Source organism: Vipera ursinii (genome assembly GCF_947247035.1).
Source record: "Vipera ursinii genome assembly, chromosome: 6".
Taxonomy (NCBI): domain Eukaryota; kingdom Metazoa; phylum Chordata; class Lepidosauria; order Squamata; family Viperidae; genus Vipera; species Vipera ursinii.
Window position 1 is genome coordinate 22,228,394 of NC_139515.1, and position 16,729 is coordinate 22,245,122.

Genomic DNA, 16,729 nt, shown 5'->3' on the forward strand with positions numbered 1-16,729 from the left:
TTTGACACCCCTGATACAGCTGGTCTTCTGAGTTCCACTTAGGTATGATATAGTTTTGCTGTTCTTATTGTAAGGGGGTTGTGGAGAGGGAGGGAGAAGGATATCCTTCTGTTGAAACTTACATAACCTAAACTCCTAAGAACATTGTTAAGATAATAAAAAAAAGATAATAAAAACTCTGTTGCAGAGAGATCATCTTAAATCCTGATAGAGCAATTTTGTCATTGCAGCTATACATCAGTAGCTTGTTCCTTAATTAAAATGACAGTGCATGACAATCACCATGAAAGAATGCTAAAAAGGGAGGGAGTTGTTCAAAAGAACAACTCCAATTCTCTTTCATATCACTAATAGTCCAGGTCCCTAAGGGCAAAGATAGACTCTTTTTAGCCTGGGAATTTATTAGTGAAAAGTTAGCTGAGCAAGTAGTTTGTTCAAGTAGGCAATAATGATGATGTAATCAGAGACTTCCATTGGAAGGGTTTGCTTTGGTTAGGCAGCTGAGCTTGGACCTTTTCTATTTAGGCCTGTTTCTTACATTTTAAGAATATATATTTTGAGATGTATATTCACTTCAGACTAGCCATATTTCCATATAATTCCATGCTAGAATCCTGACATAATAAACTATATGTGCATATAGCTCTTTCTATCAGGGACAAAATAGGAAGTCTGGAATGACTTGCCTTCAGAAGTTGTGGGTGCTCCGTTACTGGAGGCTTTTAAGAAGAGATTGGACAGCCATTTCTATGGAATGGTATAGGGCGCAGGTGTCAAACTCGATTGTGTCATGTGATGTATTTTGATGTAATGCGATCTATCATGACATTTTTTGCCTTTGTGGAGCTGGGGTGGGCATGGCCTGCACATGACACATCTGGCCCACAGGCCGCCAGTTTGACACCCCTACTTCAAGTCTAGCACCTTTAATCACTCTATCACTCTAGTTCTCATCTAGTATGCAGTTGACCTTTTCTATTGCAATTGAATTCATCACCTCATTTCCTGAAAGGGTTCACCTTGGCTAGCCAGAGTGTTCTGCCATATCAGATAAGATTAATTTGTTTAACCATCTCAAGGAAACAACATATAGCTAGTCGTCGACTTACGACCAGAATTGAGCCCAAAATTTCTGTTGCTAAGTTAAATATTTATTAAGTGAATTTTGTCCTATTTTATGACTTTTCTTGCCACAATTATTAAGTGAATCACTGCAGTTAATAAGTTAGTAAAACAGTTATTAAGTGAATCTGGCTTCTCCATTGACTTTGCTTGTCAGAAGGTCACAAAAGGTGATCACATGACCCAGGGACACGGCAACCCTCGTAAATATCAGTTGTCAAGCATCCAAATTTTGATCATGCAACCATGGGGATGTTGCAACGGCTGTAAGTGTGACAAAGTCAATATTTTCAGTGTTGTAAGTCAAAGACTATCTGTAAAGTTTCAATAAAACAGCTAATACAATAAAAAGGTATTACCTTTCTTAATTTATATCTCTCAGATCAGGACAGAATCTTTTGTTCCAAGAAGAGTTTAATAAAAAATCATCTAAAACTTTTCAGATGATGAAACAAAATGTATATCTGCATTTGTTAAGCTACTGATTGTTGGAGTTCAGGGGGCATTACTGTGATGAGAATATAATATGATACAAGAGACGTTACCATGAATAAGATATTGAACCTCTGACTACTTCAGTCAATCAGAATAGAACTGGAAGGGACTTTGCAGGTCTTCTAATCCAACCCTCTGCTCAAGCCGGAGACCCTATACCATTTCAGACAAATGATTGTCCAGTCTCTTCTTAAAAACCTCCATTGATGAAGCACCTACAACTTCTGAAGGCAAGCTGCTCCATTGGTTAAATGTCCTCACTGTTAGGAAGTTTCTCCTTAGTTCTAGGTTACTTCTCTCTTTGGTCAGTTTCCATTGTTTCTTGTCCTGCCTACAGGTGCTGTGGTAAATAAGTTGACCCCCTCTTCTTTGCGGCAAATTCTCAAATAGCAGAATACTGCTATCATGTCACCCCTAGTCTTTCTTTTCTCTGGACTAGCCAAACCCAAATCCTGCAACCATCCTTCATACAGTATGTTTTAGTCTCCAGCCCTTTAATCATTTTAGTTGCTCTTCTTTGCACTTTTTCAGCATCTCAACATCTTTTTTATAGTGTGGTAGTGTGCAGTATTCCAGACGTGGTCTTACTAAGGCTTTATAATACTTCACATGGTACTAATACTTCACATGATTTTTCATTCTATGCCTCTTTTTATACAACCAAGAATTGTATTAGGTTTTTTGGCTGCTGCCGCAATTGTCCACTAGGACTCCAAGGTCCCTCTCACAGTTACTGTATTTGAGCCAGATTTCACCTAATCTGTACCTGTACCTTTGGCTTTTGCTGCCTAAGTGTAAAACCTTGCTTTTCTCCACATTAAATTTTATGTTGTGCTTGTCTTCTGGTGTGTTGGCTATTCCTGCCAGCTTTGTGTCATCTGCAAAGTTGATGAGTTCCCCTTCTATTCCCTCATGTAAGTCATTTATTGAAGAGTACTGGGATTAAGACGGAACCCTGTGGCACCCCACTGCTTACTTCCCGCCATGTAGATGTTGTACTATTAAGGACAACTCATTCAGTATGGTTTATAAACTAGTTACAAATCCATCTGGTGGTGATTCTCTCTATCCCAAATTTTTCTAGCTTACCAAGAAGTAGGTTGTGTTCTACTTTGTTGAATGCCTTGCTGAAGTCTAAGTATAGTATGTCGACAGCATCTCACTGGTCTACTAATTTAGTCCCTTTGTCAAAGAATGAAATAAGATTAGTTTGGCATGGTCTGTTTTTAACAAACCCATGTTTGCTCACCAAAGTCCATGTAATTCGATATTTGGAACTACGAGGCTTGAAGATGATGGATTTCTATTGAGAGGTCTTTTCTTCCATTTTTCCTTTCATATATATTGGTCAACACAGCTAACAATGATTACTGTAAAAACATTTTTAACAAAATATCATATCCACTACAAAGTATGTTGATAACAGATAAAACACCATCTTCATATAAAGTGTTATCTAAAAGAATTTTAATTAGCTGATAGAAGATAATTTTAAAAGAAGTCATCTCTGCTTTAGTGACTGGGGCATTCTAAAATACTTCCACCATGGATCAGGCCAATTGGTGCAAGAATCTAAATTGGTGATAGTGAATATTCCATTTTTACTTCCTGGAGGGTAGCCATCTATTAAGATGAAAGTTGGATAGATTTTCTCTTAAGGTTTATTATCTGTGTAGCTATCATGGATCTTGATTTAAGAAACATCTTTCTGTTCATATTCAAAATCAACTCAAATTTCATTTATATTTTTATTTTTTCAGACGATATCCCGGTTGCCAATGCATCAATTTTGGATCCTGGTTTATTCTTTGCATCCCAATCACTATTATTATTTTAATACTGTCCTGGGTTTGGCTTCTGTGGCTTTTTCTGGATTTCAAGTAAGTACTGTTAAGGGAGAAGAGTCCAAAGTAATATCATCTTGTGTAAGGATGTGTTTACAATGAGTAGAAATAACAAATCTCTGTCCCCAAGGAGCATATGTACAAAAATAAATATAAGAAAACAATAGAGGAAGGAGAAAAATGAAGGTATAGAAAAGTTAGTGAAATATTGTTTTTCTTATGTATCTTTTTGCTGGGTTACAATTCTGTATGTAGTGGATATAATATGCTTCAGTGAAGGCAAATAGCTTGAGGATACAAGAAAAAATATTGTGGATTATATTTTCTTGAAATGCAAATGGGAAATTAAAGCAAATCACTTTATAATGCAAAGCAGAAATTAGCACTAGCCCTACCATTAGGAAGAGTGTGACAGCGCAGTCAGACAGTATGTTACGTCAAACAAGGAATCATAGGAAAGTATTGGAGCTATGTACTATAAATGGAAAACATCCTGCCCAGTGATCTAATAGCTGCCTTGCTGCTTTGCTAGGATAGAGGGCATTGGTCCATTATTCATGTTGCTCTCCCAGGCAGGTCAGTTATTGCACAGGACATTGTGGCATTCTCTTTCTTTGGATCTTACACATACAGTATGTTGGACTGCCCATGAGATCTTTCAAAGAAAGAAAGCCAGCCATTCTTTTGGACCAACCTGGTCCTCAAGAAGTTCTTTAGTCAGTCATCAGAAGTGGAACCTATCTTCTGGTGAACAGGTATTATAACAAGCTATATCTATTCACTTTTCATTTCAGCTTTAAAGAAATGTTCCAGTGTGGCAAAGCAAAGACATCTAGAGAACAAGCTTCAGCACAAGTAATCAAAGAAGAATACATGAAACTTGGCCCAATAAGGTAATGCATTTGGCTAATACACAAAAGAAATATTACAAATGCTATATTACAATACTATCAAAGCAAATCAGTTCAAAGGGTGATGGTCAATACATGATGTTTTTGTTTCAGCTACCCTGAAGTTGTCACTCTTGTCCTGTTCCTTCTGATGGCCCTGTTATGGTTTACTAGAGATCCAGGATTCATCCCTGGCTGGTCTGCTTTATTTCCAGAGTAAGTCAATAAGCCATGCTGCACAATTTTTAGGAGGTTCTATAATTTTATATATGGAAAAATCCAGATAGTAGTACCAAATATTTCTTTAAACATCTATTAGAATGTGTAGAAGAAGAGACAATGCCTTTAAAAAAAAAACATTTCCCCCTGGTATTCAGAAGGCCACAAGCATCACAGAAGATTGTGATTGTTATTGACTAGAAACAGAGGAAGTGAAATTCTAACTTTCTATTGCACTACCAAAAATGATTGAATGAATCAAGTTATATATATGCTAAAATATTGTACTGTAGGTATCTGGATAGCTGACACTTTTGGGGTCTGTCTCTATTTAGTCCATTTTTATCCATTTAGCCTTGCATCTAGAGTAGGATATCTAGTTTGTTTAGATGAACTTGAAGAATCACTATATTTTGTTTTTTTTAAGCTGAAGGTATTAAATAAACATTATGTAAGAGTCATTTCTTTACCTGGAATATAATAATACCTTCTTATGGTTTTATTTTTCTCTGTTAGATTTTCACCACAATTATGATTTCTTATTAGCTGTTTTAAATAACCATTATATTCTGATTCTGGCATGAAATTTCATGTGAATATTCCAAGAGTTCATTTGGCTGATTTACATATGCTACTAAATATGAAGTTTTGTATGTGTGTGCATATATAAAATCTTCTTTCCAATTTTTTCCCCCAAATATTATTTACATTTAGTTCCAGGAAATTTCCATGGCAACACGTGCAATTATAAGAATCCCATACAGAATGGTTCATGTGAGGTTTACCATTAGTTTTTCTTTATAGACACTGCAGAATACCTTAATATCTATGAATATGTTTTACATATTTTATGCCATGATACCTAAATGAAAGCCAGGCAGTTTTTAGAGCTCTCGTGATGATAAAATAGCACTACTAAGAGAGTTGTCAAGGCCTTGAGAATGTTACAGCTATCATTTTCAAAGCTTCTGCATATTCCCTGAGATTTTTTTATCGCTGTCTGATATGACAGAAAATTCAGAATTCAATAAAGCAGAGGCATCTTGTTGCTGCTACATCTGAAACTATTTAGTTATTTTCTTAATCTTCAGTGAAGAATTTGAAGAATTTGCTTTTTTTTGCCTCTGATTGGTCAGATAAGTCTTTTCCTAGATTTATAATATTTATTTTCTAAGTAAATATCTCTTTCCTTAGATATCCAGGCTATGCTACCGATTCAACAGTGGCTTTACTAATTGGGCTCCTCTTCTTCATTATTCCTGCAAAAAGATTGTCTAGAACTTCAAATGGAAAAAACAGTTGAGTATATTTCCTTAACCATTTTTCCTGCAATTGTAATTTAGAAAAATTATGCAACCATATGCATGCATACATACACACATAAATACATACATACTTGATACTTCTGAAATTCATCTGGCCTACAATGTTTACATACAGCTATTTGAATATGCATACTACAAATCAATTGTGAGATTTATTTCTAATAAGATTTCCCCTTCCAAGAGAATGGAAGTTCAGTGGATCAGAAAAAACACATCTCTGAAGTAAAGAAACTTACTACCCAATTTATACTTAGTAAAATGTATGTACTGTACCCAGTCATTGGGCATTGTAGACAATTATATAATATTTTCTGGTGCAGGATTTGAAGTTTACTCAACAGATTTTCTTGTTCTTGTTGAGCCAAGAGCCTGGCTAGAGATGTAGATTGTAGATTATAGGCAATATAATCATCATATGAACATGATGTGTTATTCTAATCACCGATGGGGGAAGAAAGGACATGAAGGTATGTTTAAAAAAACCAAAATGGTGGTTGCAAATACTCCACTGGACCCATTGCCTTGACTTTTTTTCACCACCACCTTACCAGACCTTTCAAGATGTATCTGGGTGAAAATATGTTTAAAATCAAGTGGAAGAATAATAAAAGGATGCCTGCAGTAAGTTTTTCTATAGTTACTAATATAAAAAAAAAATTCTGCCTTTTCAGTTGTTTTTGATTACAGTCCACTGATATCTTGGAAGGAATTTCAAGCATGCATGCCTTGGGAAATTGCCATTCTTGTTGGCGGTGGGTTTGCGCTGGCTGATGGCTGTGAGGTAATGCAGTTTTTACCATTTCTTCAGTTTATAAGGTATAGGTAGTTCCATACAAGGGAAATGCAAAGAATGACAGTGATCTTTCAGTGATTTGGTTTATTGCTGTCACTTATCTAACGGCAAAATGTTATCCCTGAAATTGTTTGCATTTAGGCACACTAAATTTATTGAAATCTGCAAGAATCATCTCAGCTGTCTAAAGAAAAATATGCAGAAGCTGTTTCCTCAAAAAGGCTATCTGTTCTTCGTGCTTAGTATATATCTTGTGGCCTGCACTTTGACCTCCAGTCTCCCATGAGAATATCCTATTGGTAATATATTGCAGAATTTTCCAGTTTCAGTCATTAAAAGACTGGATATGTTGTGCAGTCACCCAGTTTCATAAAATACAGTACTGGAATTTATTTGGTTGCTTGATGTGTTTTTGCAATCAGTGTAGGCAAAACTTTCAGTGAGGTTCCTCAAATAAGCATAATTTTTCCTTATATGGAGGCTAGACCTCGTTTAGTGATCACAACTCAGATAATCAACTTGATCGTTAAACAAAGCAGTTGCTAAATAAAACTATAACTGCACTTACAATCTTTTAAGCTTTCCTTTGTCTGTAGTCATGTGAAGGTTGTAATTGCGAGGATTGGTTGCAAACTTATGCTTTTATCATCATTATAACTGCAAATGGTCACTAAGTCAGACAGTCCCTAATATGGTATACTAATTGTATACTCTATATCAAGGGTCCCCAACCCCCGGTCCATGGACTCGTTCCAGTCTGTAGCATGCCAGCAAGCAGGCCACACCAAACAAGCAAGGCTCTATCCTCAGCATGCAGGCAGTATTCAAAGCTACACCCCCTCTGGTCCGTGGAAAAATATTTCTCCATGGTACCGGTCCCTGGTACACAAAAAGTTGGGGACCTCTACTCTATATACTAATACAGTCAGAAAGTCACTGTTCTTTAATGTAACAGATCTATACAAGTTTTTCTGCTGCTGTGAAAGATACAAAAATATGTCTATGTAATATACTGACTACATCTGCACAATACACCAAACCAATATGGCAGAAAAGGTTGTTCATTTGCTCAGCTTCACCATTTTAGAAATATGTTGGTGTCTATTATGCACTAGGTTTTTAATGAAAAGTTACATGATATTAGTTTTTGAATAGAAATCAAATTAGCAAAAAATTGATTGTGGTGTGGTATCTTGAATTTGTAGACCATGGTTTATGTGCCAACATAAATACAGAAATAAAACATACCGTAGTTTTATGGTACAGTCTATAATCATGGTGCTATTATCATTGGATGTTAATATTTGTTCTGATACACCAAAATTGTAATCTCAATCCAATGATAAACAAGTTCTGATACTACTGATGAATTAAAATATTTTCTTCTCAATTCAATGTCACACTTATGTTCTAATTATATTATTTCTTCATTTAAAAATCAAAATCATTCAAATCTCAATGAGGAATGCTGGTTCAGACTACCATGACAGAAAAGAAATGCTCTAACATTTAGATAGAGAGATTAGCTGTGTGCAATTGTCAGATAATTGTTTAAACTAGATCTATTCTAAGTATACATTAATGCTGGAACATACAGATAATTTTATTCTTCATGTGGGCCCATTTACACTAAACATGACTAAGGTTAAAAATACCTAAGTTGTTCCTTGAAGCTAAGAGATGACCCAAAACATACTTACCTTGACTATTTTCCCAATGATACGAGTATATTATTAGGATTGTTTTATAATGCTCCAATTAGTATTTTACTATTGGTAAAACTTGGCTCAACCTAATATTCACTTGAGCATTTTCACACTCATCAACATATTAAAGGACCATCCACACACATCAAGAATCTCTGAAATAAAACAGATATGGATGCAACGTGTCAGACCTGGCATCTAAGCTTCTGTGATTATCTATACAAATTTGACTAAAATATATCAACTCATTCAGGCTGAGCATTCTATGTGGTATAAATATATTTTGCTAGAAGGAAAAGCAAATTATATTGCATGAATGGGTCTCATCTCCATTCTATTTCCATATTGATCTTTTGGATTAAGAAGTTATTTGGTTAATATTACATTTACACAAATTGTTTAATTAAATTTATGGATGACTAAGCAATTATTGTTTTTCACAGGACTCAAAACTCTCAACTTGGATTGGAAACAAATTAACCCCATTAGGATCACTACCCATATGGCTAATAATTCTCATTTCATCTTTGATCGTGACCACAGTAACTGAAGTAGCCAGCAATCCTGCTACAATCACTATATTTTTGCCTATCTTGGCCCCCTTGGTAAGTAATCTGATTTAGGTTTGAAACAGCTGATCTAATAGTAGTTAAAGATCACTATGTGGTTGGATTTAAAACAGAGGTTTTTCAATATGAATTAATGGCAGCAAATGGAGAAACAGAGAATGCTTAGGTATATAAGATTACTTAATTCAAGACTACAAGAGTAAAGTATTGTGAATAATTCATAATAGGATTTTTCTTTGTTTTGTGGGCTATAATAAGTTTGGAAAGAAAAGTAATCAATGTTTATTTATTTCACACCTTAGCAAAGGCATAATTGAAGCTTGATGTTTTTGCTTTTCTGATATTTAGGGATTCATTAAGGTCACATCTTAAAAGAGTATTTACATTATTCATCATTCATACATTATATTTATTTATTAAACAAATTTATATGGCTGCTCAACTCACAGTGAATCTGGGTGGTGTACAATTTTCTACATCTAGAGATTTTTCTGTCCTCAGTATCTTTATGTACTTTTTTCATAATATATCTACAGTTCTCTAATTCCTGTGACAGTCAATAGCCCTGAGATTTTCGCGTTATTATCCATCCAATTATTAAGTAGCTCTGACTGTGCTTAGTTTTTGAGGTCAGCTAAGATCAACCAGAGTTTACTGTAAATGCATTCTCCTTATAGTTATGATTAAATTACTTCACATTTGTAATAGAGAATGTACTTATATCAGAATATGAAAGCATTCTATATTATGCAAATAGCTAATACATATCACAAAATTGTAGGCCTATCATGGATGTTTTGATTAAGGAATCTTTAGTTGGAACTGTAGAGAATTATCAGTCTTCATAGCTAGAAACACATAAGATTCCCTTTTAGGTTGAGCAATATTATACAAAATACAGAAAAAAGTAAGAAGTTATGAGATCATTTATAGATTTTACATTCCAAATCACAATCCTCCATGTGGAAGATTAATATAAACAATATAAGCAACAATGGTTGTAAAGATTTGGTAATGATCTATTTTAAGTGGGATGTATCGTTTAAATTTTCATTTAATAATTACAGTAGTAATATTATTTCTTGGATTTTAATCTTTCCTGTGCTTTCCAGATGTGCTGGATTACAATTTGCATCATCCTCACTAGCAGGTTCATTTTGAAGATAATAGGAATTGTAGTTCAATACATTTATAAGACTCCAATTTCAGATCAAATGTGTCCTTCAAGTGAGCAAATATTAACCAATAATCTTGAATTTCTCTTGGCATCTCTTTGTCTAATAGGCTGAAGCCATCCATGTAAACCCTCTTTATATCTTGATACCAACAACCCTCTGTACATCATTTGCATTTTTGCTACCAGTAGCAAATCCACCCAATGCGATTGTATTTTCTTATGGTCACCTGAAAGTTATTGATATGGTAAGTTAACAGTAAGAAAAGAATAATTTGTGAACTTTTTTCAAATGTTATCATTGTTAACAATAATGATAATACATGAGAAAGTATAATGGTATCTATTATATGTATTGATGGTGATGGCATCAAAGAAACTTTAATTCTCAAGAGGCCATCACTGTCCCCCATATCCTTCACAATTATCATCCAGTTTCCAATATTCCAATATTGTGAGGAAGATTGTGGAAAAGGTGGTTAGATGGCAGCTACAGAGGATCTTAGAGGACATAGATTACCTGGACAGTTTCAGTTAAGTTTTCATTGTCTATGACCTTTGACAGAGATTGGATGTAGTGGTGCCTCATCCTTGTGCTATGTCATCTGTTAGCAGCCTTTGATGCAATTGACTGTGGTGAATTATTGCAATGTATCGCTAGGTGAGCTGCCCTTGAAGACCATCCAGAAGCTATAGCTGGCCCAAACTGAAGTGGGCTGTGCCATAACAGACAGTTCTTATTACTCCTCTGTAATATTACTAGAAGGGATGCAGTGGCTCAGTGGGTTAGGATGCTGAGCTTGTTGATCGGAAGGTCGGCAGTTTGGCGGGTCGAATCCTGAGTGCTGTGTAACAGAGTGAGTGCCTGTTACTCGTCCCAGCTTCTGCCAACCTAGCAGTTCGAAAGCACGTAAAAATGCAAGTAGAAAAATAGGGACCACTACGGTGGGAAGGTAACAGCGTTCTGTGCACCTTTGGCGTCTAGTCATGCCGGCCACATGACCACGGAGACATCCTCGGACAAGCGCTGCTCTTCGGCTTTGAAACGGAGATCAGCACCAGCCCCTAGAGTTGGAAACGATTAGCACGCATGTGCGGGGGAACCTTTACCTTTTAATATTACTAGTACATGAACCGAACTAGCTATCAGTTGGCTTCCAGCTGCAATTAAAGTTGCCACCTAGAAAGCCCTTCATATATTATCTGTGAGACCACCTGCCTCTGATAATTTCTGCCTGCCCAGTATATTCAGGCAGAGTGGTTGTGCTCCAGGTCCCCTCAATTAAATGTTGTAATCTTAAGGAACCAAAGAAGTGTGCCTTCTGTTTTGCAGCCATTACCTTCTGGAACACCTATCCCCAGAGATGCATATGCCATCCATCCTCTTAGGGTTCCAAGGGCTCTTTAGACCTGGCTTTTCTTCCTAGACCTGGGTTTAATGTGCTAGTGGAGCCCCTCTCAGACGTGTGTACTGTTATGGTTCTTTTTTCCAGGCTGTTAAGCTGTGTGATAGGTTTTTAATTGTTTTAAATTTTATATTTGATGTTGCAATCTGCCCAGTTTTTTGGAATGCAACAAATCATCATTATCATCGTCCTTAGATCAGCCATGAAGCACATAACAGAACTTTTGTAGTAACAGGTAGGTTGCTCAGACTTAGTTCAGGGAACAGACTCAGCTTCTCTTCAGTAACACATTATAACAGATTTATGACAAAGTTTGAATATGAAGTCCTTTCCATCTGCTGCAAGCTCGACAACATAGGTTGTGCAGAACTTGTCATAGTCTGCGATTTAGCTTTTGAAGTCTGGGGAAGTGGACAAAGCATTTATAAGAATGAGGTAATTCTGCTGTTCTCTAGACCACTACTTATGATGTCTGGTAAGCTCTAGTAGGTGGGAGTTGCATGAATGAGTTGAAGACTCTTCATGTATGATATTTAGAGACAGACTTTTAAAGAGATTGCACTGTAACCTCTCTTGGAAAGTTGCTGCCCTGGAGACTCAGATTTTCGATAATTTCTACCCAGTTGCAAATATTCCTTTCTAAAGAAGAACAACTATCTATAGATGGTACTTGGGAAAAATCTAATCTTCTGGAACTACTTAGTGTGGTTTCAAGTTTACAGAAAAAAACTGAAATAGGTTTGGTTGTTTACACTGATACTTTCAATCAGACTATGTGGATCAACAGGAATTTTTCAGCAATATTTGAAAAGACAAACCAAGGGATTTTTCTGGAGAGGTTAAGTGGGTTGGAACATTGCGACAGTTTGTTAGAATCATTTTATTTCTATACAATCACACAGTATACATTGCAAAATCCATAGTGCTCCATCCTTCCTCCCCTTATCCTGCCTCTATGGGAAGCCCAGTGGTGCTCATTCAAAGGTCTGAAATGCAGTATTATCAATGTACAGGCAACAAACTTCTCTGGCCAAAAGAGCCTATTTACTAAAGACTTTAGTTCAAGTCAAACTATTAAAATATACCACTTCAGTTTTCATCTGGTCATCCACATCATACCTTCCAGCAATGAAATCTAAAAATGAGAAAACAAGTGTTTAGAAATTAGTCTGAGGAAATAGTGAGCAATATTCTTTTGACTATTCTATTTCAAATTTAGTGCTATCCATGCATACATAATAGTTTTTAATCATTATTATATCACTTAATTTTTGCAAATTTGTTCTAGAAAAATTGATCTTTCTGTTAACTTTTCATTTGTTTAATATATATATGTACATATTCTTTCTTTAGGTTAAAGCTGGACTGGGTATAAACATCATTGGAGTTGCTGTTGTGATGCTCGCCATTATGACATGGGCACAGCCACTGTTTAAACTCCATACATATCCAGCTTGGGCACCCTTTCCTTCTGCTACTAATATTAGTGTACATTAAAGGAAGAAGAGCAGATTGTTTTCCTTCTTTCTCCCAACGATGGTGCTAGTTGATAGATCTGTATGGCACACTACAGCTATGATCTAGGATAAGTTGTGCTTCATGGTTTCTTGTCCTGAGTACTGATTCAGCTGGCTGGAAATCCACAAAGCAAGAATGTTACAACCTGAATAATGCAACAGAAAGTAAATCTGTACAAATGATCATTCAGTTCTTCCTGTTAAGACTGTACTCGCCAGAGTTAGAAAATGGCATTTGTACATTATGCACATTCATTATGAATGATAATTTGTCCCTGTTTTGGGGCCATAAAATAAAATAGTATGATTGTTAGAATAACAGTAGAAGAATTATACATGGACAGACAGATAGACAGATTAATGTATGAGAAACAGGCTGTAGACGCTAGGAACCAGATGTTTTTAATTTATTAGTAAGTCCCCCAGTCCCATCTTCTTCCAAGATGCTAATACTTTATCACACTGAGCTTGTTGACCAGATGGTTGGCAGTTTGGTGGGTCGAATCCCGAGTGCTGCGTAACAGAGTGAGCACCTGTTACTCATCCCAGCTTCTGCCAACCTAGCAGTTCGAAAGCACGTAAAAATGCAAGTAGAAAAATAGGGACCACTACGGTGGGAAGGTAACAGCGTCCCGTGCACTTTTGGCATCTAGTCATGCCGGCCACTTGACCACAGAGATGTCCTTGGACAAACGCTGGCTCTTCGGCTTTGAAATGGAGATGAGCACCGTTTATATATATAAACGTTTATTCTGAGGATGAAATTCCATAATTTAATAAAGATTAGAAAATTTCACTAAACTGCTGATGAAAAATACATCCCAGCAAATTCTTACTGCTTTATTTTTGAAATAAAATGTAAACATCTTTTACATTAATAAAACTCATCCTCAGTCAGTCATGATTTCTTATTACTACATGGACATGTCCATGCAGTTGTCTTGGCAATAGCACAAAAAGTGTTTCCCATTATCTTTTTCTAGAAACTTGGGATTTTTTTATTTTTTATTTTTTTTTACCAGCCTATTGCTCTAGGGTCTCTTGTAAACTTTCCATCCAATTACTAGCCAGCCACAATTATCCTTATTGCCTTATATTCCAATTGTACTGTGTAGGTCCATTTTAATGAAAACAGATAATCATGGAAGAATTATAATACTTTATTGCCCACTGATTGTAATTTTGGTTAAAAAAACTAGTTATATGTGACTCCTACCAAAATTAATGGTAGGTTTTTTAAAAAAAACTTTATAGAAATATGATAATGTCAAATAGTATCTTTATAAATGTTAAAGAAAATTATATTGCATTATTCTATTTCTTAGTCTGGGTACATGCTAAACATTCCTTTAAAAGAAGATGGAACAACATTTTTTAATGTATTTATTTTGTGCTTTTGTACTAAAACATTTCTTTTAAACTAAATGTGCTGTTGAATATTTATGTATCACCAATGTTAAACACTGTAAATAAAATATTCTGTGCAATTACCTCACAAGAGCATCATATAATATTAATTTGTTTATGTTACAAACATAAATAGTATAACTAATTATAAAATATACACTTATTTACGCAGAACAACAGTTCTCAACCTCAGCAGCTCATCACCACTCACCAAAAGTAAACATGTTTAGAAATATGCAAAGGTTTCAAAACTGAAATGGTCCAGCTTGAAATTTTTTGCAGAAAGGGAACTGGTTCTGACCAGTTTAGGATTCAGGTGGCTGTACCATGAGCTTACATGTTTACTTCAGGAAATTTCTTCAATGTATGAGAATATGTTCTCCTATTGTATGCATATTTTTCTCATTTTCTGTTTTCCCTATTCAGCCAAATATCTCACATGTAACCCAGCCATAACTCCAAATTTGATCAGGTTGTTCCCTTTTTCACTCATATTAAGATAATAAGTAGAGGCATAGAAAATGGAAATTACTAGATACTGAAAGTGTTAGATTTCCTAAAAAGAACCACAAGACAAAAAAATTACGGTAGAAGAATCCAAAATGCTGTATTTCAATAAGATGAGCAGTTCGAGTATTGAAGCAGATGGAAAATGAGTTAAGATACTTTCTTTTATCAATCCATAGCCCGAGGATCTTATACAGTTCTGGATTGCATAAAATCTATACCCTCAATCTGTCCCTTGAAGTGTGGTGGCTCATGTCATTAGGTCTCTGGGTTGGAGGTTAGCAAGTCCACATTCGAGACCCGAGTGCTGGGGTGTGACGAGGTGAGCTCCAGTCATTCACCCTATCTCCTTGACCAGGACATGAAAGAAACCCCCATGGATGTCCCCTAGGTAACAGTGATGTCACTAGCTAATCCTTTCAATGAGGAAGTACCTTGAAGGATGTTTCCAACACAAAGGGGATGGTACTTGTCCCTCATTGCATAATCCACATTCAGTAATGAACTGACTGTGTTTCACTTTTTATACAGAATTCAAAAAAAGTGTGACATGCCAGTGGAGTTAATGCACATGTTTTCTTTCATAAATAAAAAAGAGCAAAGGCTGGGAGATATTTCTGACCAAGCTTTCTTCAATGATTTTATTTAATTATCATCATACCCAATGTATGTCTTGGAGGCCCAAAACTTTTTAAAAATAAAAAAAATCACAATTTTAAACCAAGAAAAATTATCCATCATTATATATACATTAATGTTACTTCTTCGGAAGCAGGAATCTGAATACTGTGGTTACTGCTACACAAGCAATGATTACTAATGGTCTCAAGGCTAATTTAAGATATGTAAACAAATGAAATGTAGGAATTAATATTATTATAAAACAAAAACTGATGGATGAATTTATTTTATTTATTAATTTATAATTTATAAATAATAAATAAATAATAGAAAATAAAGCCTAACATATCATAAGACGGGCAATTACAGTTTAATAAAACATTTGTTCTCTGAAGTATCTGAATACACTGAAATAGCAAACACTTTCCAGAATCCCAGGCCACTCTTTTGAGGACAGCAAAGTCCACATTTTAATTTGAAAGAGATGTCAAAGAGGCCATCTATGTTAAAATTGAACAGCCCTCTTTCAACAGAGGAATACGACATCATTCCAAGAAGGCTCCAAGAAGGAGTTCCAAGAAGGCTCCACACCCATTTGCCCTACTTACAGTAGGTGACCCTGAGGACATAGATAACCTCCAAGTGGCCTCAATGACTCTCTAAAACAGGGGTCGGCAACCTCGGCTCTTTTATGACTCGTGGACTTCAACTCCCAGAATTCCTGAGCCAGCATAGCTGGCTCAGGAATTCTGGGAGTTGAAGTCCACGAGTCATAAAAGAGCCGAGGTTGCCTACCCCTGCTCTAAAAGAATGCAGATGACCAGCTGTCTGCAAAGAATATAAATCCTTCCATTCCATTTCCCACCATCCAGAAGTTTCTTGGATGAGAAGTGAAACGTCTTCAAAGGAAGACAAGGAAGTCCATTGCCTCTTGAAAAAGCACCTTTGCTTTCTTATCCAACACACTCTGAGCCATCATTATCTCAACAAGCAATCCTAGTGATCAGAATGTGAAATAAACAAGTTTTGACAGATAGACTGAAGTGTCTGAAACCCACATACTTACTTGGAAATGTGTAGAACAGTTTTCTCACTACTTATATTTTAATAAGAAGAATGTCTATCCAGGCACCT

The 16,729-nt window shown here is 35.7% G+C and overlaps 1 protein-coding gene across 1 annotated transcript in view; it reads left to right on the top strand.

Annotated features, from left to right (window-relative positions):
• The window catches only part of SLC13A1 (solute carrier family 13 member 1), a gene marked incomplete at both ends in the record, with an annotated part of 38,725 nt that extends 25,685 nt beyond the window's left edge, over positions 1 to 13,040 (top strand). Inside the window, 8 exons of the mRNA XM_083365811.1 lie at positions 3,378 to 3,497; positions 4,256 to 4,354; positions 4,466 to 4,567; positions 5,765 to 5,868; positions 6,567 to 6,676; positions 8,838 to 8,999; positions 10,248 to 10,385; positions 12,897 to 13,040. Coding sequence (XP_083221937.1) covers positions 3,378 to 3,497; positions 4,256 to 4,354; positions 4,466 to 4,567; positions 5,765 to 5,868; positions 6,567 to 6,676; positions 8,838 to 8,999; positions 10,248 to 10,385; positions 12,897 to 13,040 — 979 coding nt within the window. The remainder of the gene's footprint in view (positions 1 to 3,377; positions 3,498 to 4,255; positions 4,355 to 4,465; positions 4,568 to 5,764; positions 5,869 to 6,566; positions 6,677 to 8,837; positions 9,000 to 10,247; positions 10,386 to 12,896) is intronic.
• Positions 13,041 to 16,729: the final 3,689 nt, after the last annotated feature.